This window comes from Vanellus vanellus (genome assembly GCF_965231255.1).
Source record: "Vanellus vanellus genome assembly, chromosome: 21".
Lineage (NCBI taxonomy): Eukaryota > Metazoa > Chordata > Aves > Charadriiformes > Charadriidae > Vanellus > Vanellus vanellus.
This window is the reverse complement of record NC_138926.1, coordinates 4,179,406-4,205,609: the sequence shown is the minus strand read 5'-3', so window position 1 is coordinate 4,205,609 and position 26,204 is coordinate 4,179,406. Positions and strand designations below refer to the sequence as shown.

General features: G+C 57.2%; 1 protein-coding gene across 1 annotated transcript in view; it reads left to right on the top strand.

Moving 5' to 3' along the window:
• IGSF9B (immunoglobulin superfamily member 9B) overlaps window positions 1-25,899 on the top strand; it is a gene marked incomplete at both ends in the record, with an annotated part of 52,977 nt that extends 27,078 nt beyond the window's left edge. The window contains 13 exons of the mRNA XM_082493900.1: window positions 2,049-2,191; window positions 3,076-3,216; window positions 4,508-4,624; window positions 6,483-6,633; window positions 6,975-7,086; window positions 9,972-10,147; window positions 10,804-11,030; window positions 11,189-11,273; window positions 12,654-12,815; window positions 13,576-13,621; window positions 14,974-16,599; window positions 25,118-25,239; window positions 25,658-25,899. Coding sequence (XP_082350026.1) covers window positions 2,049-2,191; window positions 3,076-3,216; window positions 4,508-4,624; window positions 6,483-6,633; window positions 6,975-7,086; window positions 9,972-10,147; window positions 10,804-11,030; window positions 11,189-11,273; window positions 12,654-12,815; window positions 13,576-13,621; window positions 14,974-16,599; window positions 25,118-25,239; window positions 25,658-25,899 — 3,350 coding nt within the window. The remainder of the gene's footprint in view (window positions 1-2,048; window positions 2,192-3,075; window positions 3,217-4,507; window positions 4,625-6,482; window positions 6,634-6,974; window positions 7,087-9,971; window positions 10,148-10,803; window positions 11,031-11,188; window positions 11,274-12,653; window positions 12,816-13,575; window positions 13,622-14,973; window positions 16,600-25,117; window positions 25,240-25,657) is intronic.
• Between the last annotated feature and the right edge of the window lie 305 nt (window positions 25,900-26,204).

The window sequence follows — 26,204 nt, the reverse complement described above, 5'->3', positions numbered from 1 at the left end:
ATTTTTCGGTATTTATTATGGGGGCTTGCTCCCGCGGCGTGGTTTCTCCATGAGCTCGGTAGCTTTGCGTGTCATGTTTTTCAGGCAGTAACTGATCTGAACAAGCGGAGGAAAAGGGGCTGTAGCAGGAGCGTTGCTTCCTACGCTTGTTCTCTCAGGCTCCCCGGGCGGTAATGGGTAGTGTGCCACCGGCGTCCTGTGGTATTTGACAGTAATGGCCTCAATTGCTGCCGCTCGCAATTGCAATATTGCTCTGCTGTAAAAGACTGCAGCGGTTTTATTTTATAATGAAAGACAGGCTTGAGCAAAGCAGGCTCGCGACTTGGGCTTGGAAGGCTGCTGGTGGATCCACCACTGGTTAGCGGGAAGTCCCACGCCGGGGGGAGCCGCTATGAGAAGGGCTGGTAAGTCCCGTCGTTCCCTATGGGGATGGATGAAGGGGCAAGGGAGCGGTGAGACTGGTGCAGTGCCCAGGCAGAGGCGTGATTTGAGGCTTGGATGTGCCTGGCTGGCCGGCTCTTGGGAAAGCGTGTGGCTTCAGGCCATTAAATCTGCCTTGCCGCTAATCCAGGACCACTCGTCAGGGCTGATAGCTGTTAAAAATACCTCTAATGGCAGGAAAAAACAACGTATGGACAATCTGCCGTTCAGATGGCCCTGCGAGGCTCCAGCGTGAGGAGCCGCGCTTGGCTTTCCCTGCTGCAAACCCCCTTTCTGCAGGGCAAACCGTGTCATCTGTTCCCGGGCTGGTGCCTCGGGAGGGAGGCTTCCCACCCACCGGAGCAGCCGTCGGACAGGGACACGGCTCCGGGTCATTAGTGAGCCGGGCTGGCCCCCAGCCAGTGACCTAGTAGTGAAAGGCTCGATCCCATTACCCTCTCCCGCTCCGCCGGAGCCCTTGATTACATTTCCGAAGAGGTGGAGTCAAGCAGAGGAGGTTAAAGCCCGCTCCATATGCGGCGCTTGGCAATCTGGGTTACGGTGCCATAGCCGGGGGCGCGCGGTTTCAGGGAGTGGTGGGGGTTACATGTTTTGGCAGGGAGGGAGCAGAGCTTCCGAACTTGGGAGCTTTTGCCATCCTCCATCCCTTCCTCCTAAACGCCTTACCTTTACCTCCAGCTTTGGGTTTTTGCATCCGCAGTGCAGGGATGCTGCACCCCCAAAAAAATGCATTCATCCCTTAATGCGGTGTAAGCCCCAGCAGGATTTTCCCATAACCTCGTGCTGCCGGTGTCTAGACAAGATTGTAGAAATACTCGCTCTTCTTATTAAAAGTAACTTTTTTTAAAAAAAGCTTCTTATTAAAGAAAGTCTAGATTCTCTCCAACCCACTCGCACTTAATTAAAAAGCTCTTAGAAGCACTGTTAATGACACATCCTAGACTGGAGGATTGCGAGACGCCTCGCTGCGTGGGTGGTGCAGCGCGGGGAGGGGGAGTTAGGTACGTATTTTAAGCTTTTTGCATCCCGTTGGAAAGGGTGGAGGTGGCTGATGCTCAACGTGACCCAGCCTCAATGAGGCACGGGCTGCGAGTACAAACAGGCGGGAGGTACAGGGCTGACGGCAGCGCGGCCATGGATCCCTTCTCCCATCTCGGTTGCTGCAGTCGGTGTGTTTTAAGGCTCGGGAGTTGAAATAGTTTTCATTGCTGGCGTGCAGAACCGGGCTGCAGGGCAGGCAGGTGGCTTGCTGGGTGTGCAGCACACCATGCACGTGTCCCACAGGCTCGGCGTGATGGAGCAGCTTGGGCTTCAGCGGGACTCAAGTCGGTGTGGATGTGAGAGCAGGGGTATTTAATGCTTCTTCTTAGCTGCAACTTTTAATGAGCCGCAGGTAGGAACACCCTGGGCGTGAGTAAAGCCTCCCAGAAATGCCAGGCATTACGGCGGATTTGTGCGTAGCAAGCCTGGAGATAACAGCCTGTGGGAGCCAAGGTGGTGTTTGGGTTTGGAATTTATTATAAAAGCGATGTAGATCCGCTGAAGCCAGGCGGTGGGGGAGAGACGGGCTCCTTCCCTGCACTAACGTGGTGGTGCTGCTCTCCCAGATCCTGCCCGCGTGGTGAACATGCCCCCCGTCATCTATGTTCCCATCGGGATACACGGATACATCCGCTGCCCGGTCGAGGCAGAGCCCCCGGTCACGCTGGTCAAGTGGAACAAAGATGGACGTCCCCTGCGAATTGAGAAGGTAATGAAGCCCCCGGGGAGGGACGTGTTGGGGCACAGAGGGGTTCGGACCCTCACGTCGTCTGCAGATGCTGGTGAGCATCACCGGGCACCCTGTGGGTCGAGCCTGCCGTCAGGAGAGAAGCAGCCCCGTGGCTGGGATGACGCTGCTTTTCCTTATCAGCTGCGGGCAGAGTTGATTCGAGTTCTTGCGTGGAGCCCAGGGCGCCTGTAGACGCGCTGGCTGTGTCTCCGAGACCTAGTGCCTGCTTCCCTCTAAAGTGACCTCCTGATGGCCCTGGTTTTTTTATCCACTGGCAACTGATGGTTAAAAGACCCTTTTAACAAGTCTCTGTCTTCCTATAATCACGGTTTGATAGTCTGAGCAAGGATATTAGCCATTAAATATTTAAAGAAAACGCTCAGTATTTTAAATTTTTTGCTTAAATATTAACGATCCGAGGTTTGTATTCCATTTAAACCTGTTGCTGCTGTGGGTTCCTGGCCCTTGGGGCCCTCGGCCCCTCGGGTGGAGTTGTCTCCTTGGTGCCACCAGGATGAGTTTTACTTAGGGTGGGATAGATTCTCGTGTTAAATCTTTTTGGGCTACTTGAAGAAGCCTGGCTGTGTGGAGGGAGGAGAGCAGCAGCAAGATAAACCCGCTTGTCGTTGGGCACGTACAGAGCCGGGCAGCCCTTTCCAGAGGGCTGTGTTTGGACGGGCTGATCTTGCCCACGTTTCCTCTCTCTGCGGCTGGGGAGACAGTTCGGATGCTGGGAATTGAATTGGGCATCTCCCGGGGGATGCGACAGTCCCCCTGGGCTTAGGCGGGGGCTTGGCTGAAGGCAAAATAGTAAGCTGCGGTGGGCGTAGGATAAGTCAGCTCCCTTTTTCTCATCGCTGCAGTATTCTGGCTGGAACCTGCTGGAAGACGGGTCGATCCGGATAGAGGAGGCAACCGAAGATGCTCTCGGCACTTACACCTGTGTGCCTTATAACGCCCTGGGTACGATGGGCCAGTCTCCCCCTGCCCGACTGGTACTGAAGGTAACCTGCCTGCTACAATCCTTGCTCTGCAGCTGGCAGATTTGCCGTGGGTTGTGTCCTCTTGTGCCGAGAGGAGCTCCCGGGGTTGTGCGGGGCGCCGGAGTCCCAGGCCAGGCGGTGTGAATGCGTGTGTGCTTTGCAGAGGCGTCTTACGCTGTAGCTAGGCTTTTTGAACGTGGATTTTGCAATGTGCATGTCACTTGTTCTGCTTTCCAGTTCAGCCCAGTGCTGCAGGGACGGATGAGGGTTGTTTGTTTTTTTTTTTTTTTTTTTTCCTATGCCGCCTATTTGGTTGTTAATTCTGTGCAGAAATTCAGGTTTTACTTTGCTTTTCTGAGCGCTTCTCTATGAAGAGAGCTCCGGAAGGGCTCTGTGCCCCCCAACTCGCCTGCTTTCCCACCCACATTGCTCAGCTCAGCAAAAACCTATCGCCTTTTGCTCTGAGCCTTGTCTCTCTTACCTGTGCTGAGCAAGGCGAACGCGAGCTCTCGCAAGCATCCTTGAAGGGGAACAGCAGAGGCTCAAGCGTGCAGGTGCGTCTGTGCTATGGTTGGAGGTGTGCTTCCCACCAGGACAGGCAAACCCTGCATGCACCTTGACTGGTACAGCTGGGAATACCCTGCCGGAGTGGCAGCATGGGTTTTGGCAGCGCTGGACCAGGGTAGTTTGAGGAAACGTGTCCCTGGGGTGGTCTTTTTGCCAACAAAACACTTAGCCCTGCTGACCTGGGCTTAAGTTCACAGAGGATTTGAATAAACGGGTGATTTGAGCTCTAGAGATGCTCTGCGTGCTCTTGCTGCGTGCGGAGCCCGAGGCGTGCTGGGCTGCCGATGCGGTTCCCGGTGCAGCTGGGGTGGGAGCTGCTGCCTCTTCCTTCCCTGAACAAAACGTCCCCGTGCTTGTGAGCGGTGGTGATTCATGGTATCTCGCAGAGGTTCACATGATAGTGCTTTGTGTATCATAGACACACATCCGCTAAGACGGGTGCAGAATCAATGGAATCAGGTTGATGTCTGAAGCGATGTGGGTGGTTTTTTTTCCTGTTTACCTTCTTAAAACTTAAACAAGCCACCCTAGTGCAGAGAAAACTTCCCTCGGGGTGTATAATTTGGTGTACCATAGCTTCCTTAGCACATGCTCTCAGCCGCGGCTTTCCTTGCGATGCCTCAACCTTACCCGAGCTGGTGATTCATTTGTTTTGGAAGAGGGCTGGTTTTAGTGGTGGGGAGCCGCTGGCGCGCGGTGGGAGTTGGCCCGGGCTGACGCTCCTTGCCTTTTCCCTTGGCTGCAGGACCCCCCCTATTTCACGGTGCTACCAGGCTGGGAGTACAGACAGGAGGCAGGGAGGGAGCTGTTGATTCCTTGCGCTGCTGCCGGAGACCCCTTTCCCATCATCGCCTGGAGAAAGGTACCCGGCCTGCCAGACAAATCTGCAGTGCCTTTGGCTTTTGGTGAATATTGCAGACAGAGAAGCCACACTCTGTCCCGGTAAGAACAAACTGCAGGTACAGCTGCTTCGTTTTGGGCTGAGCCACTGCCGTCCTGTCCCGCAGGTGGGTGGGGGAAGCCCGGCTTGCGGCCACCGAGTACTTTAATCCCGTGAAACCGTCACGGCAGCATCTGCAAAGCTGAGCGCTGCCCCTGCCCCAGCCCCACTCCTCTTCCTCGCCGGTGCTGCCTGCAGGACACCCTCCTCCTTGCCTGCCTGCGAGGTGGTCACCGGCAGGACATGGCAGCCCCGGCGATGCTGTTGTCGCTGTGCGGACCTCCTGTGGCCAGAGGGGGATGTGCCACTGGAGCGTGTCCGGGGGTCTCTTGGCTGTGTTTCGGCAAGAGGCTTGACCGGGCAGCAGCTGCTTTGCTGCCTCGTCACTTTGAAGACCCTGGGAAGAAGCTGTTTTAATGGTGCTGGACTGGACATAATGATTTCTTTCTGTAGAGCAGGGTAGGATCCGGTGTGGTGGCACAGCCTGGGAGCAACCAGGGCTTTCCAGTCCTCCTCCAGCCTTCCCTTCGCTTCCCACCTTCACTGCTCCTGTAGGAAAGCCACTGTGCAGGGGACGTCCTGGGCTCTTTGTTCCCCTGTCAGGATCTTCTCTCCAAGCCTCCTCTCCCCTTCTTAGGGCTCCTGAGCGTGAGTGGGGTCCCTGCGTCACCCAGTGGGCACCGTCCTCAGTCCTTGTGGTGTGAAATGCTGGACCTCTTTGAGGTCCTTTTACCAGCACGAGGAGGACCATGACTTGCACAGATTGCAAGTAACCTACCTAAAACTTGTTGCCCGTTTAGTCTTTTTTCTCAGTTTTATTTTTCTTCTGCCCTCTCCCCCCCCCGCCATTCTTATTCAGGTTTATTTTCAACCCCTCTTGTGCCTTCTGGCGGTCCTCCTCGTGTCATGACTCTGGGCTTATCCCCCCTGACTCCATCTGGGGCTGGCTTGGGCTGGGCTCAGTTTCCAGGTGGCAGAAGCAAGCTCCCTTGCTCCCCATCAGCCCACCAGTACTGGCCGGTCTCTTGAAGGGCTCCTGAAGACTTGGGCTTGGCTCTGGTAAGCCCATGTGCCCATCCACTCCTCTGCTCGTCCTGCATGGCATTGAACTGTGGGTCCTGGTGTCAATCAGCAGAGACCTCTGCCTGAAGAACAGCTGAAGAGGACTCAGGACAATGTGGGATTTGCACAGCTTTGGCTGATGGGTGTAGACATGAGTTGTTACAAGATCCGTTTTTCCGCTTGGCTTGAGAGCTGCCGGGTACCTCCACGCACGCCATTCTCCTGCGTCCCTATGGGGCCCTTGCTGCCCAAACCTCTGATGTGAAGGGTCCTGCCTCTCCTCTGCCGCTGGCTGAGGGGCAGTTTGGGCACCTCCTGGGGCAGGCGGTGCCTCCCCCAGCCTGGGTGGGTGTTTGATGGGGGAGGCCGGTGCACCATCCTCCGCAGCGGTTTCAGCTTTGGATGCTGGAGGTTGCGCCCTGGCGCAGGGCTCGGTGTCTGTGCGAGTGCTGTGGGGTGTTCCGCTTGTGTGTGAGTGCTGGGCATCAGCCTCCCTGACACGTGCCTCTCGCATTGCCCTGCCAGGTCCTCTCGAAAACGGGGGAACCGGCTGCCTTGCCGCGACCGGAGAGACCGGATCCCTTGGTGGTGGCCGGCGGTGTCCCCTGGGCCACACAGGTAGCTTAGTGACCCTGCTGCCGCCTCGCCCTGCCCCGCAACCCGCTTCTGAGTCGTGTTTTTTCTGTCTTTGCCCGGCTCCCCCCGCTCCTTGCCCAAGGTAGGGAAGCCCAGCAGGAGCAAGCACAACACGCTGCCCGGCGGCACCCTGCAGATCCGCTCCCTCGGCAAGGACGACCACGGCGAGTGGGAGTGCATCGCCACCAACGTCGTCGCAAGCATTACTGCCAGCACCCACCTTACTGTCGTAGGTACGGGCAGCGCAGGGGATGGGTCCTCGGGGACGGCCGGCGGCGGGTCCCTGGGTAGGGTCCCCCAGGCGGCGTGTCGGCGAGAGAGGAGATGGGGATGCTTCCCGTGAAAAGCAGGGTCTCCTTTAAATCTTACTTACCCGTGGTGCCGCCTTTTTCTGCTCCGTTATTTTGGGCACCTGTGGACACAGCTGTCCCGCTGCTATTTCTAGCAGAAATTCCAGGTGGCCTTTGGTGCGAGAGGAGTCCTCTCCAGCCACAGCTGGGAGCAGACCCCTTCCAGCCCCTTTGCCAGCCAGCGTGCGGTCTTGTTCCCCTTCAATCTCTCTCTCTCTCCGCAGGCACAAGCCCTCACGCCCCGACCAGCGTGCACGTTGTGGTCGCCATGACCTCAGCCAACGTCTCCTGGGAGCCTGGCTACGACGGTGGATACGAGCAGACTTTCTCAGTTTGGTACGGCCCTCTGTGAGTCATCCTGGCATGCTTTGCTCTCTGCTTCTTTTCCTTCCTAGCCGACCTGAGCTTCGAGCAGCCGGGGGGAGGAGGGTGGTGAGGGCAGCGTGCCCGGCTCGGTGCCCATGGGTATTACAGGGCTGAGCTCCCGTTCGGTGCCTCGGAGAGATGGGTGGTGGTGGTGGGATCACGTAGGTGCCGTGTTTTGTCTCCCTTCTGTGCTAGCCAGTACCTCCATCCGCCCCAGCAGGTTTTATTCTGCTTATGGTGCAAGGGAGACACTTTGCATTCATGTAACTTTGCCTCTGGCATCTAATTTCAAGATAAACTGTTTATGAAGCTTAACAGCCAGGGAGAGGATGGAAAATGCAACCTTTATAGAGTGCGTCCTGGAAGAGCTGTGACTAAGCAGAAATGATCTTTCCTTGCTCTGCGTCTCCCTGGAGGTGATTAAATCCCGGCTGAGTTTGTGACCAGGCACCGTGAGACGCTGGCCGGGTCTGAGCCTCGTGGGGCTTTGCCCCATCGCTCCTGTGCCAGCCTGCCCTGCCTGGTACCCAAAGCCAGCGGGGACACCCTGCCTTCCCGCAACGGGGCCGGGCTCAGCCCTGCCGGCTTCTCCCCAGGGTAGGGGAGGGCGAAACATAGCTGCAGCGAGGTTGGGGTTTTGTTTGGGCTCTGCACTTGCTCTTGCCTTCCTCTTCTGAAGACCTGTCCTTGGAAATGCGGAGGGGATGGCGCCTTCCCTTCCCAGTTCTGGGGCTGGCGTTCTTCCGCCTTTCTTCTCGCTCTCTTTTTCCTTCCTTGCCTTAATTTGCACCGATGGAGACTGCCAATAGAGTGGAGATAGGGTAGATGCTGCCTGTAATGATTTCTGCTCTGCTCCAGCCTGAGGCTGGGCACTCACGGGGTGGGCTGGGCAGTCTGGCAGGAGATGGAAAGAAGAAGAAACGAAGCGAGCAGAGTCGAAAAATGAGGGAGCGAGCAGAGCAGTGCAGGCTTTGCTCTGATGAAAATGTCCTTGGGAAGGAGTGGTTAATCCTCTCTGCTCTGGAGACGTGGCTCACCTTGGAGGGAGGTGGGAGCTGCTGCTGCTGAGTTCCTGCCTCCAAGGCTCTTCCAGACCCTGTGCTGAGGGAGAGCAGCCAGCGACAGGGAAGGGCGTTTGTGCCAAGCTAGCCTTATGGAATTCACGGGGTGCTGGGGGGACCCTGGGACAGGGAGGCAGAGACCTGTCTTGCCCGGACCGTGGGATGTGAGCCCGTGGGGCTGTGCTGCTCCCTGGGTCTGGGGAGCCCAGGAGAAGTGGACTGTTCTGGATCATCTAGTGCCAGCTGGAGGACATGCGTTTTCCTCCCTGCCGTGGCTATGGGATGCTAAAGCAAAACATGGCTTTGCCTCCTGTGGAGTTCCACGCCCTCCTCCTGCTTATGCGGTTGTTGATGCTGGAAATGCAAACCCCGCTCCCCAGGGACGGCCAAGGCCACCGCAGCATCCTGCCTGCCCACGTGCTGTCCTTCGGCAAAGGTGGTCTGCAGTGCCCGGAGGCGATTAGTGCTGCGTTTACCCTCCGCTCTCCCCACCCTCAGCCCCTTGCCGTTGTACGCCTGCCCGCAGCAGCGCTGGGGAGAAGGGATGCGAAGGCGGTGGAGTTAAATGCAGCAGGGAAGCCCACTTGGGACGAAGGGCTGCTCTGCTGCCCTCCATGGCGGGGGATCCTGGGAGCTGTAGTCCCCGCCGGAGCTGCGGTGATGCAGAAGCTTTCCTGCCCGCAGCCGCGCAGTTTGGTGGAGGCACGCTGCACGTGCATGGGTCTCCACCGACTTGCTTGTTTCCATAGCTTGCTGCTGCTTCTCCCGCCTCACCTTTTGCTCCCTTTACAGCGGCATTAGTTGTCTTTGCTCCATCTCTTGCTTTCTACTCGGTGGGTTTACCTGACTGGACGCCAGTGGCTATAGCTATGCCCACTGACCTATGCAGAACAGACCTTCTGCAGTAATCCTTCCCAAATCCTCTGCAGACACCACTGAAACCCGCAGCTGAGGACTGGGACTCTCTAGAGCATCTCTATCGTGAGCACCGCTACTTGCAGTATCATTGCAGTGCGGTGACGCTGCTTCGGGACATGAGGTTCTTTCCCAGCTTGCAGAGGTGGCTTCAGGCTCATGTGTGCTGGGGTCGTACTGGGACGGCTCTGGGAGGTATTTTTGCCCTGGGTTTGTGGGTTAGACCCCTGCGGAAAAGCTGTGTCCTGTGCTCCCTGCAAGTGCCTCTGCTGCACTGCCAAACCCCGAGTTATGCCCTGGGCGGTGCTGGCAGCCCCCGACTCGGGCAAATATGGCGAAAACGGTGATTTAGTTAAATGTGTCTTGTGGGATTGCATGTACAGGGCTACAACTGAGGGAAAACTTGGCTCTGGCTTGGGAGCTGTGGAGGTATAAATGGGAACAGGGTCCATCTCCTGCTCCAGCCATCCCCTTTGCAGCACTCGCCAGAGTAAAAATGCACCAGCTTCCACTTGCCCATGGGAATCTGGTGGAGATAACCTCAGAGGAGGGCTGTTGGCACTGCTTTTGTCCCTGACCCTGCTCGCAGGGTGCAGGTGGTGCACAGCAGAGGGGAGGGCTGGTGGCCATGTCCATATGAGCTGAGGGATGCTGGCGTGGCACAATGGGACGGTGCCCTGTGCCTGGCAGCCCTTGTGTGCGCCGTCCCCAAGCCAGCTCATGGGTGGCGAGTGGCTGCCCCATGTCCATACACATCACTGCTGTCAAACCAAACCATTGCTCAGGAAAGCTCCATTTTTGCTCGAGAAGTTAATGCTGCCTCTTTGTCCTGCCTGTCGAAGGCACCTTCTCTGAGGATGCTCCCTTCTCTCTCGGCAGGATGAAGAGAGCCCAGTTTGGCCCCCATGACTGGCTGTCTCTCCCTGTGCCAGCTGGTTCCAGTTGGCTACTGGTGGATACCTTGGAACCAGAGACTGCGTACCAGTTCAGTGTCTTGGCTCAAAACAAGCTGGGTACCAGCTCCTTCAGTGAGGTGGTCACTGTGAACACTCTAGGTAGGTCCTCCATGGGCACAAGGGGAGGAGGGGGACGGGATTCAGGAGGTCTGTGGGGAGAAGCGGCCCTTTGCCTTGGTCCACGTGTCCTATCTGCTGAGGATGGAGATGGTGATCAGCAGCAGTAGTTTCCAGCTGCGTAGAGGATAGTTCATGGAGGGTCCTGGATGAAGCTTGTAGGCTTTGCTGGATACATGAGGCTCCTGAAAGCTTGTCCTAAGAGGCAGTGTGGGAGAGCTGTACTGTACCAGTCACCATTCAGATCTTCCTTAAGTTCAGCTGGGGTCAGGAGGTATTAATAGAGCACAAAATCACTTGCGCACGCCTCAGAGCAGGAGCTATCACAAAGGGCCTCGTGCTGGTACCTGCCCTGGGGCTGTCTCAGGCAGAGGTGGGAGGAAGCAGGAGGTTTTCAAACGCTGTGCCCCTTTGCTTGGAGTCACTGCATTGTTAGTCCCCTGCCTTTTGGAAAGCCACTTTTGTATCTCTGAGATGAGAGCTCATACCCAAGACGTGCCCTAAACTCCTGGAAGGTGGGACCTGCCACTGCCATGGTGGTCCATCAGTCACCGATGGGGCATGTGTGGGAGAGCATCCTCTGCGCCTCCCCTTGCCCCATCTCAAAGGTGTCCCTGTCCCATCTGCTCTGTCTCCAGCATTCCCTGTAACAACTCCAGAGCCTCTGGTGTTGGTTACCCCACCGAGGTGCCTAACAGCCAACCGGACACAGCAAGGCGTCCTCTTGTCATGGCTTCCTCCTGCTAACCACAGCTTCCCCATCGACCGCTACATCATGGAGTTCCGCGTCGCGGAGAGGTGGGAGATCTTGGACGATGGCATCCCGGGGACGGAGAACGAGTTTTTTGCCAAGGACTTGTCCCAGGTAAGCAGGGGCTGCCCACACCATACCTCTGGTGTTGCACTGTCTGCTGTAGCTCTGGGGAAGCTCTAGGGTGGCTCGGTCCCTGTGCTGGGGACCTGGGAGCTGGGCAGGGTTGGAGGCTGCAGTGGGGGACCTGACAGATGTGCTTGGTGTTTCAGGACACCTGGTATGAGTTCCGGGTCCTGGCGGTCATGCAGGATCTCATCAGCGAACCCAGCAACGTTGCTGGCGTGTCCAGTACAGGTAAGGGGTGGCTCCTTCTTCTACCCCCAGCTGTGGGAGCATCTCTGCTTCTGCAGGTACTTGCGTCATGCATCAGTACTTGCTTACGACAGCGATGTCTGTTTTTGTGCTTTTGCCTGAGATGCTCAGGCTGTGAGCTGGGCTGATGGGTGCGTGGTTAGGATCAGTGTCCTGGGCACGCTGCTGGCTCTCTGCCGCCTCCTGAATGCGAACAGACCAGTGGCATTCGGAGTGGTTGAGGACAAACTGCCCCATTTAGTCCTTCCTGCGGAGTGCAGTGTTGTCGGGCGTCTGCTGGTGCAGAGTGACAGCACATCACATGTCTGCGGGGTGCCCGGAGAACAGAGCTCTGACCGGGCACTGCGCAGCCTGGAAAAGGGAATGAAAGGTGCAGAGGGGGAAATGTAGCACTGCAGTGCAGAGTCTGAAGGGAAAAAAAGCTTTGCGATAGGAGACTGCAACATACTGCAGCTTGTGCACATCCCCTGCATCCCAGCTTAGCTCGGAGGATGCTCCTTGAGCAAGGGGCAGACGAGGGCACACGATTGCCGTGGGGAAGGCAAGGGCAGCGGGAGGAGATGGGGATGCGGCGAACCCTGCTTTTACGGCTCTCGTGGAAAAGCCAAGGAGCCACCCAGCTCTGCTGCATGCAGAAATGCAGCAGTCTCTCTCTGCCCCCAAGTGGTGCCAGTGCCGTGCCGAGAGCCTGCCTGCTGCAGCCTGCCTGCCTGCCTGCTTGCCTGCCCTTGCTCCTCTCGCACAATTTTTCTGATGGGGTTTGGCAGCACTCGCAGGGCGGGCGTGCTCCCTGGCCCCAGGCAACTGCCCTGGCAGGCTGAAAGCCGGTGCTCCCGGCAGGCGGATGCACGGCAGGAGCGCTGGTGTGTGCAGGGTTTGCATCCGCAAATGGCCGCAGCTGAGGTCTGCTGGTGGTTTGGATGTGCTCGTGGTTAGAGAAGGGGCGTTGTGAGGGTTCGGAGCCCAGTTTTCATTGAAAAGCTGAAATGAAGCACTGACAAACAGGGTAAAATACCTTGTGATGCTGCAGTGGATTAATTCGGCCAGGAGGTAACTGCAGGTTTGGTGCAGTTGTGTGCGATTGTACATGAATGTGTATTTGTGGGGCATAGAGGCTTCTTCCCTGGGTGTCCATCAGCCAAAGCAAAAAGGTTTATCTGGTGCGAGGTCACTAAATCCCTTGGCAGTGGCCTGCGGCAGCGCTGACTGCTCCTCCCAGGTGGGCTGGGTTGGAAGCAGGGTCTTTACTTAGAGGTTGTCACTCCTGGTACCAGTTGCCTTCGCGCTGTGGTAGGTCCCTGGGGAAGGCAGCAGGCAAGGCTGTGTGCGTAATACCTAATCGTTGTGGGTTTTTTTCCCCAGACGTATTCCCTCAGCCTGACCTGACGGACGAGGGTCTAGCCCGCCCGGTGCTGGCTGGCATCGTTGCCACCATCTGCTTCCTGGCTGCTGCCATCCTCTTCAGCACACTCGCCGCCTGCTTCGTCAACAAGCAACGCAAACGCAAGCTCAAGCGCAAGAAAGGTGAGCCCGTCCCCGGTGTGCTTCCTTCCTCCCTCCCTCCCATCTCCTCCTCGTTTCTCCTCCCTTGTTGTGTTGTGGTGGTAACCTTCTTCCCTGTCTGTCTCTTCTTCCGTCCGTGCGCGTCCTCAGGTGAAACCCTGACTTCATCCCTCGGCTGTGCCTGAAAGCGCCCGTGGTCGGGAGCGGGAGAGGCAGGGTGGGTGAAGAGGCGACAGAGAAACTAGCCTGGGATTTCCGAGGGAGCGCACTCGCGTGGTGATAACTCCTAGAGCCGGGGGTTTAGGGCTGGGGTGTCCTCTGGGCCAGAGATGGGGGGGACCGCTCACCCTGAGGTCCCCCTGGAGCTGGGCTCTCCAGCTGCTTCCCGCCCAGCTCTGTCCAACCCGGAGCGGGCAGTGCCCGACGGCCGTGCTAGGCTAGAGAAGACCCCCGCAAAAGGAGATCCTGCTGCTCTGCTTCCCAAAAGCTGGGACTGCAGGTGCCATGCAGGAGCGGCCAGCAGGGACAAGGGCGGCTGGGGAGCTGGAGGGAGTAGGGGGATCGGCTCCTTCTCCTCCAGCCTGCGAGGCTGCGGCAGCAGGACGGGCAGGACCCTGTGACGGGAGCTGTTTGTTGTCGGCAACCATTAAAGCACTGGAGCAATGAAACCTTGGCCTCTTGTTGAGTGTCTTTTGTTGTCTTGATGTTGAGTTTGTCTTGTCTCTGTTGTGTTGCGCCTCCTTAGCGTTCTCTCTTCTTTCCCCTTTTTATTCTCTTCCAGACCCTCCTCTCTCGATAACCCACTGCAGGAAGAGTTTGGAGTCCCCGTAAGTATCTGTCTTAGATGCAGCACCAGGCTGGGGGTCTTCAAGGTGCCTCCTTCCTACAGTTATTGCAAAGCTCAAATGGAAATGTCTGACCTTGTTTCGTTGCTTCTGACGAGTTGTTTTGGGTTTTCCTTGAACTTGTGGGAACACAACAGTTCACAAGAGACAAACGGGCTTTGGAACAGAAAGCGGCAGGCACAAATGCAGCAAACTTTAAGCTAAGAGACAACCCTGTTGGATTTGTGGACATTGAACAAAGCTGGAGTTGACTGGTGGAACTCGATTACACATCCAGCTTGAAGGGGCTCCTTAGGAGAAGGGCGGAGTTCTTCGTGCAAGCTTGGTGTAGTTTTTGAGTCACTCTGCTGGCTCTCGTTTTTCTTGGGAAATTTGGAGAATCTTACACCTGTATCTTTTCCCCATGAAGAGTGCCCCACTGAAGCCTCTTTCAACATGTGCTCAGAGGTGGTGGATCGTGGTGCTGCAGTAGCCACAGCACCTTGCAGAGCCCATCAAAAGCATGTGTAGCTGCTGATTAGCAGCTGCTGATTAGCAGTGGGAGCAGTTTCCCCGATGTGAACGTGAGCGTCTGAGTTGCGGACGCCTCATGCTTTGGCTCCTGGACCATTGCAAAATGTTGTGATGCTGGTGGATCTTAATCTTGCTTTTTTTTCGGTTCGTTCACTGCACTGAAATAACCATGCCTACACTGTCTCGGATCTGCTACCTTTTGCCTTTCAATCCTGTTTGTCCGAGGCTTTCTGGATAGGGATGAGTGAACTATCCTGATGCTTTCTGCCTTTTGAGGCTCTCAGCCTTAAGTTTGAGTGTTGAGAATGGGGGAAAAAGTTGGTCTGAAGTGATCTGTCAGCATCTCCAAGTGAGATGTTGAGTTCTGCAGGAGGGGATGTTTGCCTGACGTCCCTCTTCTCGGGGGTTTTCCTGGTCATGGATAGCTCAGGTGAACATAGGAAACCTTTGAGGGAGTTGGAATTGAGCTTTGGATCTGTCTTTCGTCCTACTGGGCCTGCGGAGCTTGTTGCAATGCGTTGGAGGTGTTTGTTGCAAGGCATTGGCAGCTGCCTGCCCCGGGGAGCACGTTGAGAGTGCTGAGCTCTGCTCCTGAGGAGCTGGGATGATGTGCACTGCTGGTGGTCCTCTGGCTTGTGCCATGGCTGGGCAAGACTCTGCCATCGTTGTTAGCCCCCGCAAATTTCTCCCAGCAGTTCCTCTTTTGAGAGCTGGTAGCTTTTTGTTTGCCGGATCCAGCTGGTGGTTCTTCTGGGCAAAAGGACCTTCTTTCCCCTCCGAGTGACTGTCCCCTCTCTTGGTTTTTCTCCCCTGTGGTCCAGGTTGTCTTCCGGCAAGGTGAGTCCTGAGAGCATCCGCACGCTCCGTCCCCCCTCGGAGTCCTCTGACGACCAGGGCCCGCAGGCCAAGCGGATGCTGAGCCCCACCAAGGAGAAGGAACTCTCCCTTTACAAGAAGACCAAGCGAGCCATCAGCAGCAAGAAGTACAGTGTCTCCAAGGCGGAGGCCGAAGCCGAGGCCACCACCCCCATCGAGCTCATCAGCCGCGGGCCGGATGGCCGCTTTGTCATGGACCCGGCGGAGATGGAGCCCTCCCTGAAGACACGGCGGATCGAGGGCTTCCCCTTCGTGGAGGAGACAGACATGTACCCCGAGTTCAGGCAGTCAGACGAGGAGAATGACGACCCCGTCGTCCCCACCTCCGTCACCGCCTTGAAAGCCCAGCTCACCCCTCTCTCCTCCAGCCAGGAGTCCTACCTTCAGCCACCAGCATACAGCCCCCGGTTCCACCGGGCACTGGAGGGTCCCGGCACCCTGCAGGCCACCGGCCAGGCCCGCCCGCCGGCCCCCCGGGCTTTCCACCACCAGTTTTACGGTTACCTCAGCAGCAGCAGCCCCGGGGAGGTGGACCCGCCGCCCTTCTACATGCCAGAAGTCAGCCCGCTGAGCTCGGTCATGTCCTCCCCGCCGCTGCCCCCCGAGGGGCCCTTCGGACACCCCACCATCCCCGAGGAGAATGGGGAGAACGCCTCCAACAGCACGTTGCCCCTGGCCCAGACCCCCACGGGGGGCCGGTCCCCCGAGCCCTGGGGCAGGGCCGAGTTCCCCTTCGGCGCCCTGGAGCCGGCCCCCGCGCCGTTCCCCCACCAGCTCCAGCCCTGCGAGGCGGCCGAGGGCTCCCAGCCCACCGGCTGCCTTCCTCGGGGGCCACCTCCCTCCTCCCTCCAGGTGGTCCCCGCGTCCTACCCGGGCATCCTGCCCCTGGAGGCACCAAAGAGCTGGACCGGCAAGTCACCCGGCAGGGGCCAACCCTCTGTGCCCACCACCACCAAGTGGCAGGACAAACCTATGCAACCCATGGGATGTCAAGGGCAGCTAAGACATACCAGCCAAGGTATGGGCATACCCGTGTTGCCTTACCACGAACCGTCCGAGCCCGTCGGCCCCAGCGGCACAAGCACATTCAGCCTGGACACCAGGTGGTACGAGCCCCAACCCCGACCTCGGCCCAGCCCTCGGCAGGTCAGGAGGGCTGAGCCCAGTTTACATCAGGTGGTGCTACAACCTTCGAGGCTTTCTCCTCTGACCCAAAGCCCCCTCAGCTCCCGCAACAGCTCCCCGGAGCTGACCGCCCGTGCCCGGCCCCGGCCGGGCCTCATCCAGCAGGCGGAGGTGTCGGAGATCACCCTGCAGCCCCCCGCGGCGGTCAGCTTCTCCCGCAAGTCCACGCCATCGACGGGATCCCCTGCGCCCAGCAGCCGGGGAGGCAGCCCCAGCTACCGACCTACCGCCGCCTTCGCCTCCCTGGCCACCGGCTTCTCCGGCTCCCAGGGCTCCTCTCTGCCCGTGGACACCATGGATGTTTTCGGAGACATCCCCTCTCCGAGGAGGGCTGGCGAGGAGATTCTCCAACCGGAGCCGACATCCACCACGGTAGCCGCCACGGGGTAAGTGCGTGAGCCCCGTGGTTGCCCCCCCTCCCCCGGCCCCCTCCCGGCTTCCCCCACCCTGCCTCACCCGCTCCCTCTGACTCCCTCCCCGCCATCGCCATCCCAACTCGTAGGGTCTCTCTGGGCGCGCTGCAGCATCCCTTTTGGAGACGGCGTCCCGCGGGCTTTGCTAGGAAAAGGCTGGTGCCGCGGGTTGCATGGCTGCTGCCCGAGAGAGCTGGGTTTTAGGCAGGCGACCTTCCCGGTGCCGGCGGCGCGCTTGCCTCCTCCCCAGCGGCTCCCCTGGGAACCTGGGAGCGCCGTGACTCGGGCTACGGGCCGTCTACCAGGCGTGCAAAGACCTGGCTCCCGGCTCGCGTAGGTAAGTGTCCTGGTGTCACTGGCGGTTGTTTCCTCTTCTAGCTGCTGGCTCTTGGCTTTCTTCGAACGTTAGGGCCGCCGCCGCCGCGCCTCTGTCTTCCTCCTCTTCCTTCCCGCGGAGTCTAGAGAGCTTTAATGCATGACAGAAACAGCTATCACGGTCACCGCCCCACCTGCAAAAGGGATGCTGCAGCCCCAGGACGCGGGCAGGGAGAGATCAAGGACTTAGCCCACACCAGCAGCATGTCAGGAGAGGAGGAAAAATAAAAATAAACTAACCCCAGCGGAGATCGGGAGGCTGCCGGCACGCTCAGATCCTGCCCTAAAGAGGGATGTGGCTGCACTAGACAGTAGCGGCTGGTTTTCCAGGTACCAGGGTTGCTCCAGGCAAAAAGCGTCTCTCTCTCTCTCTCTCTCTTTCTCTCTCTCTGTATTTCTCCTCTTTCCCTCCGTCTTTCACAGCACCTTAGATCCCGTAGCCGTGCTTTCGTCCCATCCTTTCGTCTCGCTTCATTTTGGCTTGTTGTCTGGTGGGGTCGAACCACCCCCCCGACCCCTCCGGCTTGCGGCAGAGAGGAGTCGGGGGGCCGGGGCACCCAGCCCCGCGGAGCCGGCGCGGTCGGAGGCGTACGGAGAAGAGGCGTGTGTTTCGGGGAGGGGGGAGGCAGCGTTTCACCCCGCAGCGCCCTCCGCATTTCACTCCCGCCCTCTGGTACCTGGAAGCGTTATGGCCTTAGAAAACCCCTCCGGCACGGCACGGGCTGGGGTGCGCAGGGGGGAAGGAAGGAGGGCTCAGGGGAGAGGATGGGGAGGGCGAGGAGCTGAACGAGCCTGAAGCGACTTCTGTATGCCTCTGGAAAACACAGCTATGGAGCGATGCAATTAAGCACGTAGATGTAGGTCCACGTCTCCTAGCCAGGGCACCCCGAGGAGACCCAGCTCCAGGACAGATCTGTGTTAGAGCAGCACTGTTGTCCGTGCTTTTACGCAGTGTATCCATTCGCTTTGTTGATTATTGTTTTCGTTTCTTCTTTTCCTTTCTCTTCTGTTTCTTTCCCCCTTTCTTCTCCAGCCTCGTTTCGTTTGTGTTTCGGTTTGGTTTCTTTCCCTCCTTTTCCTTTGGAGTTGTTGACGTGCTGATGTGTTGCGGAGCTCGGCTCCTTGCGGGTGTTGATAACTGCTTTGTTTTTGATTAATCTCAGCTATCTGGGCAGTGTTGTCGAGACAAGCTTCTCCTCAGCTCAATAGGTAAGGGTGATCCATGTCCGAAAGGATGGTGTGGGCGCTGTGGAGGGTGGCCGGGAGCGGGGCATGAGAGGGGACACGGAAGGGGCTTTTCCAATACCATCTCTTCCTTTAAAGGGGAATAAGGAATCCGAAAACACTAGGAAACACCTCTGGACGCACAGTCTCTGTGGCTTTTGGGTTTCCCCTCCCAGCAGTGCGCCGCTGCTCCCCCTGCCTTGGGGGAGGCGGTGGGGCTGGAGAGCCCGATGGTGGCAGCTGTGTCTTCATGTTGGGGTTTGGGATGAGCCAAGCTGCTGTCTCCCCGTGGCCATCCTTCCTTGGAGGATGGCGACACATGGCACCCTCGGCTCCTGCAGGGCTTGTGTGGTGCGAAGGTTGTGTGGTGTTAGGGAGGTGCGTGTTGAGGTGGGATTGTCCTGGACCATCTAAACCAGGAGGAGCTCATGGCCACCCCCTGGAGCCAGGTGAAATAGCCACGTCTGGAGCAACCAGCTGCAGACAGTGCTCTTGGACCGGGGCTCCAAAAATCAGTCTCCAGTTGCAGTCTAGGACGTGGAGAATTTTGTTCCCATCAGTACCTGAATCTGTTTTCTTTTTCCCAAGTCTCCTCGATCATGGAAAATGGGAGAAGTCTTTCTTTCAAGATGGACTGTGTGGTTGGCAGCAGCATAAGTACAGTTTCAGGCTGCCGGTGAGGTATCTTATCATTGCTGTCACAAGTGTAGTCATAGTAAAAGCCCTTCCTCTCTGAAATACTCCTTGGAGAAAGCTTTAAGACTTCTTCTGACCCAGCTGTAATTAAACAGCCATAAGCAGATCTTGAAAGACTCCCCCAAGAAAATGCCTCTTGGCCTGCCTTCGTGGGGCCAGTTTCCTGCAAGGCCATGGGCATCCTGGGAACTGGGATGGAGTAATCAAGAGATGGTTTTTGGACCTTAGAAGCAGAGAACGTTGCTAAAACTGCTAAAGCCGGGTGGGATAATAGTCATTCCTGACCCCCAGGATTGGGAACGCTGACCCATGTGGCTGCCAGCCAGGCTGGTTATGAAAGGAGAGGTGGGATTGCAGACGGGGCCTGGCCGTGCCCAAGATTCCTTAGGACAGGTCTTATAAAAATTTAAGCGTTGCTGCCTTGGCTGGGAGGAGTCAAGGTCTTGGCCAGTGCTCTCCTGACAGCCTGAGGAGCCTTGTTGGACTGGAAAAGAGCCCCACGAGAGGGAGATGAGCTGCCTAGAGAAATCAAGTAGATGTTTCCAGGAGAGGGGAATTCCTCTAGCTGAAGTGGAGGGTTGTCCTGGGGTGGGGAGAGCAGGAGAGGGGAGGAAGGAGTGTTGTGTCATGCAATGGGAGCAGGTACAAGAGATGTGCTGCATGGAGGAGCCGTCTTGGCATGGCAAAACCCTTCCAGTTCGAGCCTTGCAGCCTTCAAAGCTCTTAAGCGCTTGGACTCCTTCTTCTCTTTTCCACTGTTCTTCCCAGAGCAGGGTGTCCTGCGAGGAGCAAAGCTAGCACCAAGCTTTGGAGAGATCTGGGCTGTGCCAGGCTTCTCGAGAAACGGGGAAGCCCTCAGCGAGGACGTGGCTATTTGCTCTAGTCTTTTTTCCGTGGCGCTTCCCTGCTCTGGGAGCGTTAGGGACACGAGTGAACGTGGCTTTAGCACAGCAGAGGTGAGCCAGGCTCACGTCGGAGTTCGGCGTGGCTCTTGCACAGATCCGGGCTGGCTCCTGTCTCTGGTGCTGGGTGCCGTGAGCTGATGGGGTTTCAGGAGCAGGGTCACATCGCCCAGCTGGGAGCTTGCGGAGGAGCAGCCGTGCATCTTACTCTGAGATGCCGCCGGGGGTTGGAGTTGCAGGAGCGACTCCAGAGTCATTATCCCCCAAAAGGGGAAGCCAAAAGAATAAATCTCACTTTAATAAGTGAGGAATCCTGTAAAGAGCCCAGCCAAGTAATTTCTTGATGATTTGGGGTCATAAAATTGTCAGTGCATGCGGAGCACAGGGATTTTATACCAGACCAGCCAGATTTCTCTACTGCAGTAATAAAAGCTGAGAAGAGGAGAGGGAGAGGCAGTTTGCGGGCTCAGTGGCGGCTGCAGCACGGTGGCTTTTGCTGGCTGAAGATCAGCTAGTTTTTACCGATGGACATGGTTAAATAATGCCAGTACTGAATCGGCACAAGCAATTTTCCCATCATCTTCTCTTCGGATGCAGTGCGCAGTGATGCATCTTCTAATGGGGAAGAGGGGGCTGTCGTCTCCCTGCAGAGGGAAACCCAAAAACCACAGACAAAGCACCAAGCCCCCCGTGGCCCTCGGCACCGCAGCCTGCCCTGGGTGGCCACCCTGCCCCCCCCTTTGCCAGGGCAGCGCGGGCGATGCCAGGAGCTCAGGGGCTTGGTGGTGGCGTAGCGTTGAGTGACAAAGGGACGTCGGCGCCAGGCGTGCGGGAGGAGGAGCACCCCTCGCTCCCCGCTTGAAAGAAAACAGGTTCCCCTTTAAAGACTGTCCATGTGCTGATCCTCTGCATGTGTTTCATGCCTCCTCCCGCTTGGAGAAGTTGTGAGTCCGCTTGTCTGAGTGCGTTTTTCTTTTCTTTCTTAATTATTATTATTTTTTTCTTTTCAGTCTCTTTAATTTACTTATATATTTTCTTACTCCTGTTTTTCATTTATCTTTCTCTCTCCCCCCTCCCTTTCCCATGACTGTATCCCCCTCTTCCTCTCCAGTCCGGCCCCTTTTCCCTCGCCCTCTCTCCTTCCCGCTCCTCTTCCGTCAGCATGGTGAAGTCCGTTGTGTAGGTGAGTTGTGGTGTCTGCAGACCTGTAGAAGGGACCCCCTTCTCCGGTGTGCTCCCCGCTGCGACCAGCCCCGTCCTCCCTCATTGCGGTGCGTTGGCAGCAGCAGCAGCTCTGGGGCAAGGGGCCGTCACCGCTGTGTTTCTCTAGCACCTCTTGCGCTGAAGGATCTCAAGCGATGCACGATGGCATCCCGGGATGGAGGCAGCAGCCAGCACTGCCTCAAAGCAGAGGGGGAGTTCCAACTTGCAGGACATCTCATGGGATCGCGCAGGACTTGAGCTTGAGATGGAGCCTCGTGTAGGCGAATTGAGCCCTTCAACTGAGGAGAATGGGGGTTGAAGGACACAGTGGCTGAGACACGGTGGGCTCTGGTCCAAGTGGATGCTCTAACTGGTCCAAGCGGATGCTCTCACATGTCCAAGCTATTTCTGGATGGCAGTGTCTTGACTCAAGGAGAGGAGAAGGCAGGACACATGTGTTGAGACCTCCACAAGGTGAAATACATGTATTGTGCCCTTGAATCTCCTGGACCATTCCTTTATATGGGTTCCCCCTTTTGGGTGGAAGGAGGTTAGTGATGCTTTCGTGGGCCTTTTCCCTTGCATCTTTGCTTTGTATGTGGAAGGACATTTGAAGAACAGCAGCGGCTTCTCCTTTAACACTGAGATGTGTGTTGGGTTCTATAGCTCTTCTCCCCTAGCTGCTTCCTCCTGTCCTGGGGCTCTCTGAGGTCCCTCAGTACCTTTGTGGCCTCTCCAGTACCTCTCTGTCCATGCAGTTCAGACCCTTTCTCGTTCGGATAGGTTGTCCTTTGAAGACCTGAGGAAAACTGCTGTGCCCAGTGTTTGTGGTGCCTTGCAGAAGGCTTGCATCAGGAATTCACGTGTGCTTCTTGAAGCTCCTTTGCTTGGCTCTACACTGAAGTCTCTAGAAGTTCGCCCGCCTCCCTGAACCTCTCGTCTGTTGGTGTTCAAGATAGCTCTCGTGCATGGGCAGCTGCCCAAAATACTAACTCTGGGGGCAGGAAGAGGCTTTTGGCTGAGCTTAAAATGAAAATTAATTTGAAAGAATTGGAGTCCTTTGAAGAAATAAAGGGTGGGTAGAACAGATAAAATTTGGCTGGTGAGTAGCATCGTTTCGTCCTCCTCTGTATCTCTTCCTTGCCAGAGGTCAGACAGTATTTATGGTGACACATGGGTTCAGTGCGCTGGCTGTTTATGTTTGTGTGTATAAATACAAGTCCAATTATTCCAACTAGTGGAAATGAGCTTCAGGCAATTTCCTCATAATCCCTTGCGTAAATCTGTCTAATTTTGTCAACGTGCCACGGTAGCATCTTCTTAGGAGGAAAAAAGAATGGAAAGAGCAAGAGCCTTCTACAAGTTGAGCTTTAATAATATTAGCAAAGTTGTCTGGGTGGTGGGAACAGGACGTGGAAGGCAGGACGGTGACAGCATCGCCAGCTTGCCGGCGTCCAGGACTTGGCACACGTGGGTTCCATGGGAGGATGGACTGGGGCTGGAGCAGTTGTGGTCACCGTTAGCCAAGTACTTGCATGAATGTAGCTGTTGTGCAAATTATAGAATGGTGGACATAAATGGGAAAAGCCTCCTATTGACCAATCGAGCAGGAATTACTGCAGGGAAATGCCATGCTCTTGGCCCTTTGGGTCACTGCGATCTTACTCTGAGCCAGTGTGTGCCACGGGGTGCACCCTGGCGGCGTTGGCACACCTCAGCGGGTAGAGCCCCAGCAGAGCTCGGAGCCGCCGCGCGCAGTATCTCTCACAAGAGGCCGGTTGCATTTGGGGAGAAGGCGTTTAAGCACTGAAGCTGTACGGGCTTGTAAACGTCGTCTTTCCTACGAGGGAAAGCTCTCGCTTGGATCCAGCCAGCAGGACTACTTGTTTAATGAGTTGCTTCATCTTCAGCTGATGTGCTGCTCTGCTGGGAGCTGGAACAGAGGCTCTCCAGGAACATCCGCGCCTTGATGTCTCTGTTGCGATGGGAAACGTGAAAAGGGGCTTTTCTATACCCAATGTCTGGGTTTCTGTTGCAGCTGCTGTGCCCCAGCTGCTTCAGCAATTTGCACTGCACTTTTCTTGGTGCTCTCCAACGCTGCTAGCAGAACTGAGAAGCTTTGCAGTCACACACGTCTTCAAAAACAAACCCCTTCAGCTCCCCAAGGGGAAAAATCCCTTGGGAGCTCTTCCCCTGTGCCACTCCAGCTGAAGTATCAGCGCTCCGGCAGCCACTTGGGATCTCAGAGGTAAAGCGTTGCTATCACGCCGTGCTCTCTGCAGCGGTGCCACGCGTGGGGACTCGCAGAGGAAAGCCTGGGGGGTGTCCTCAGTGCTGGAGAGGCTCCACCTGAAACCCAAGGGAGACTGCTCCCACCGGCAGCGTTTTTGCAACACCTCATGGGTTGCACCTTACTGACAGACCAGGAATGAGGTGGATGAGATTGGCCACGGCTTTTTGGTGCCAAAGCAGCAGTCTGAAGGCACTGAAGCTGCTTCCTTGCAGTCAGTCGAGGTGACTCTTCTACCTGCCCATCCTGCTGCCTTGTGAAGAGCCTGTGGCTTGCGGGGTTTGCTGATCCCTGCCCCACTCACGGATGCCTGAAGATGCAGGAGTTCTCATCAGCACTGTCTCCTGCGTGGCTGTTTTGAAAAGGTTTGCTCGCTGACCTCCGGTGACCGAGTTGTGAGAGCAGACGAGTGTTGTCTCCTCCTTTGAAGGGTAGGACAGGCTTGTTAGAGGCACTCTGGTTTAAGTCTCCAGGCTTTTCTCTCTGGAGCCTGTCTTCGAGCGTTGGCTTTATTGCAATAAAAGGCGCTTTGTGGATGCTTCTCCTGTCATCTCTGGGCACCTTGTGCGCAGGTTGCTCGGTCGTGACTCTGGTTGATCCCAGGTCGTTACCTGTGGCCTCTGCTGCCTTGACTCAGACTTCTTCTGCGGCATTAGGTGTTGGTGGAGCTTGGAGGGACATGAAAGTAAAATGGAGAGGGGAAAGGAAATGGGAAAGCAGCAAGAGGGGAGGGATGCTGTGATGTGTTATAGATGAGAGCTGGACCGACCGCTCTCCTAAGGAGAAGGTTTTCCCCTACTGCCCTGCTCTCCACAGCAGTCATACTGTCCGATTCTGGGATGGGAAGAACAGGTACAGTGAAGAAAATAGAGCAAAAAAACCTCTTTGCAAAGGGGAGACCACTTAACCTTGAGCTGGTTCCTGTAGAAGAGTTTTTCAGGGGTTAAAGCTGGAAAACTATCACTTAAAACTGCTGCCTCTCCTGCAGGAAACTCACCTTTGCAAATCGCCTCCTTGTCCCTTGCAATAAAACCTTGTCAGCATTTTCATTTCAATGTCCTGTCCTGCAGGGCAAGGAAACCCAGCTCCCAGCCCCTGGGTGTTAAGGAGTAGACACTCTCGTGCTATTGCGTTTCTATTGTCGCTCATAGCAGAGACCTGGGAGTGAGGTACCGCTCCCGGCTGTGTCGGCGTGTGTCCTTTGTGTCCCTGTCTGTCGTGTGGCCCCCGGTTTTTTTTGGCCGTGGGAGCAGGGCCGGGCAGGATCCTGCCTCCCTGCTGTTTGTGGCGCCGATGTTGTCCGCCCAGGTTGGCTCATGGTGCCCGTCTCAACGCTGCCGTGCCGCTTCTGCCTGTCTCTTCCTCTCTCTCTCCATCCCAAGGGGTTTCCCACCACTTCCCAAAAATGCCTTATCGGACATAGGATCTGCCCCGTCCTCTTTTTGTTTAGCGCTGCTGGCATGGCAGGCAGGAGAGCTGGGGTGCCAGCGGCTCTCTTGCGGAGCCGGCGTTGGACGTGGCCGGTGGGACCAGCTGAGTTCGCGGCGCTGCTCGGCCATGTGGAGGAGATGTTAGGGGGACAGCGGGGACCCCGCAGAGCGGCACGCAGGGGCGCCTCACTCCCTCCCACCCCGCGCTCCGGCACGCCTGGCTGGCCCCGCTCCCTCGGCCCCGTGTCTCTCACCTTTTCCTTTTCCATGGCAGAGCTGGCTGGGGTCGCCTGATCCCCCGCCGGGGACGGCCGGAGGCCTGAGCGTGGCCAAGAGCTGCTGACGGTGCCTGTTCTGCTTTTCCTTCCTAGAAAACGTCCATCTCCGTCCGGGGACGCTGCTGCACCTGAGAGGCTCGAAGCTCTGAAATACCAGCGGATAAAGAAGCCCAAAAAGTCATCCAAGGGCTCCTCGAAATCCAGAAAACAATCCAGTGAGTGTGAGGACCCCACGGTCCCTGCCGGCATCCCCTCTCTCACCCCTTGGGCAGAGCTCGGGCAGGTCCCTGCCGGCTGTGGTGGTCTCCAAGCCCACGCCTGGATGCTGCCCTCATCCCTTGCCCCCGAAGGGACGGCTCACCTGTAGGCCGTCCCTCCCCTGCTCCTCCCCTGCCTCCAAACCGAGTTCCCCTTCCACGCATCTCCCATCTCCAGTGATTTGGTTTTCGTTTTCTTTTTGAGTGTTAATTTAATTTTCCCTGATGCCCGACGCGCTCCCTTCTTGCCGAGCAGCTGGGTTTGGGGCCAAGCTTGCCGTAACCTCCCTTTTACGGCACTCAAAATGCTCTGCCTGCTGCCGGCGCTGCCGCTGGCTGCCGGCTCTGGTCCCATCTGCCTTCTCTTCCCCCCTAGACGGCTCTGCCTCCCAGGTTCAGCACCTTCCCAGCTCTCAGGTACTGTCGCCTGACGAAGCTGTCTGCCTCCGCAAGAAGAAGAGACACCCTCGTCAGGACCCCTTCGCCCGCCTCTCGGCGCTGAAGGACGACCTCTGCCACCGGCAGCTCCCCGAAGACCAGACAGCCATTCTCAACAGCGTGGACCACGACAACAGTGTGGACCACGACGACACCGGCGGGCACGCCACGTTGCTTTAGCCTAGCACCGGCCCGAGAAGGTTAAACAGGAGGGGGTGGAGGGAGCCGACATCGTGCCGCCAGGGGACGGAGGTGACGGGAGAGAGGGGGGACACCCCTACGCTGCCGCCGCTGCTGGGGGGTTTGGTGGTTCGTGGTGGGGATGAGCTGGGGAGACCTTGGGGCAGGCTGGGGGGGACGGGGAGGATGCCTGGGGCTGGGCGCTCCTCGGATCCGCTTCTTCCCCCACCCCGGTTGGCTTCGGTGGGGTGGGAAGGGGGGCGTTGCACCTCGGTTTCGCAAAAGGTCTCTAGGCTTAAAAGGCA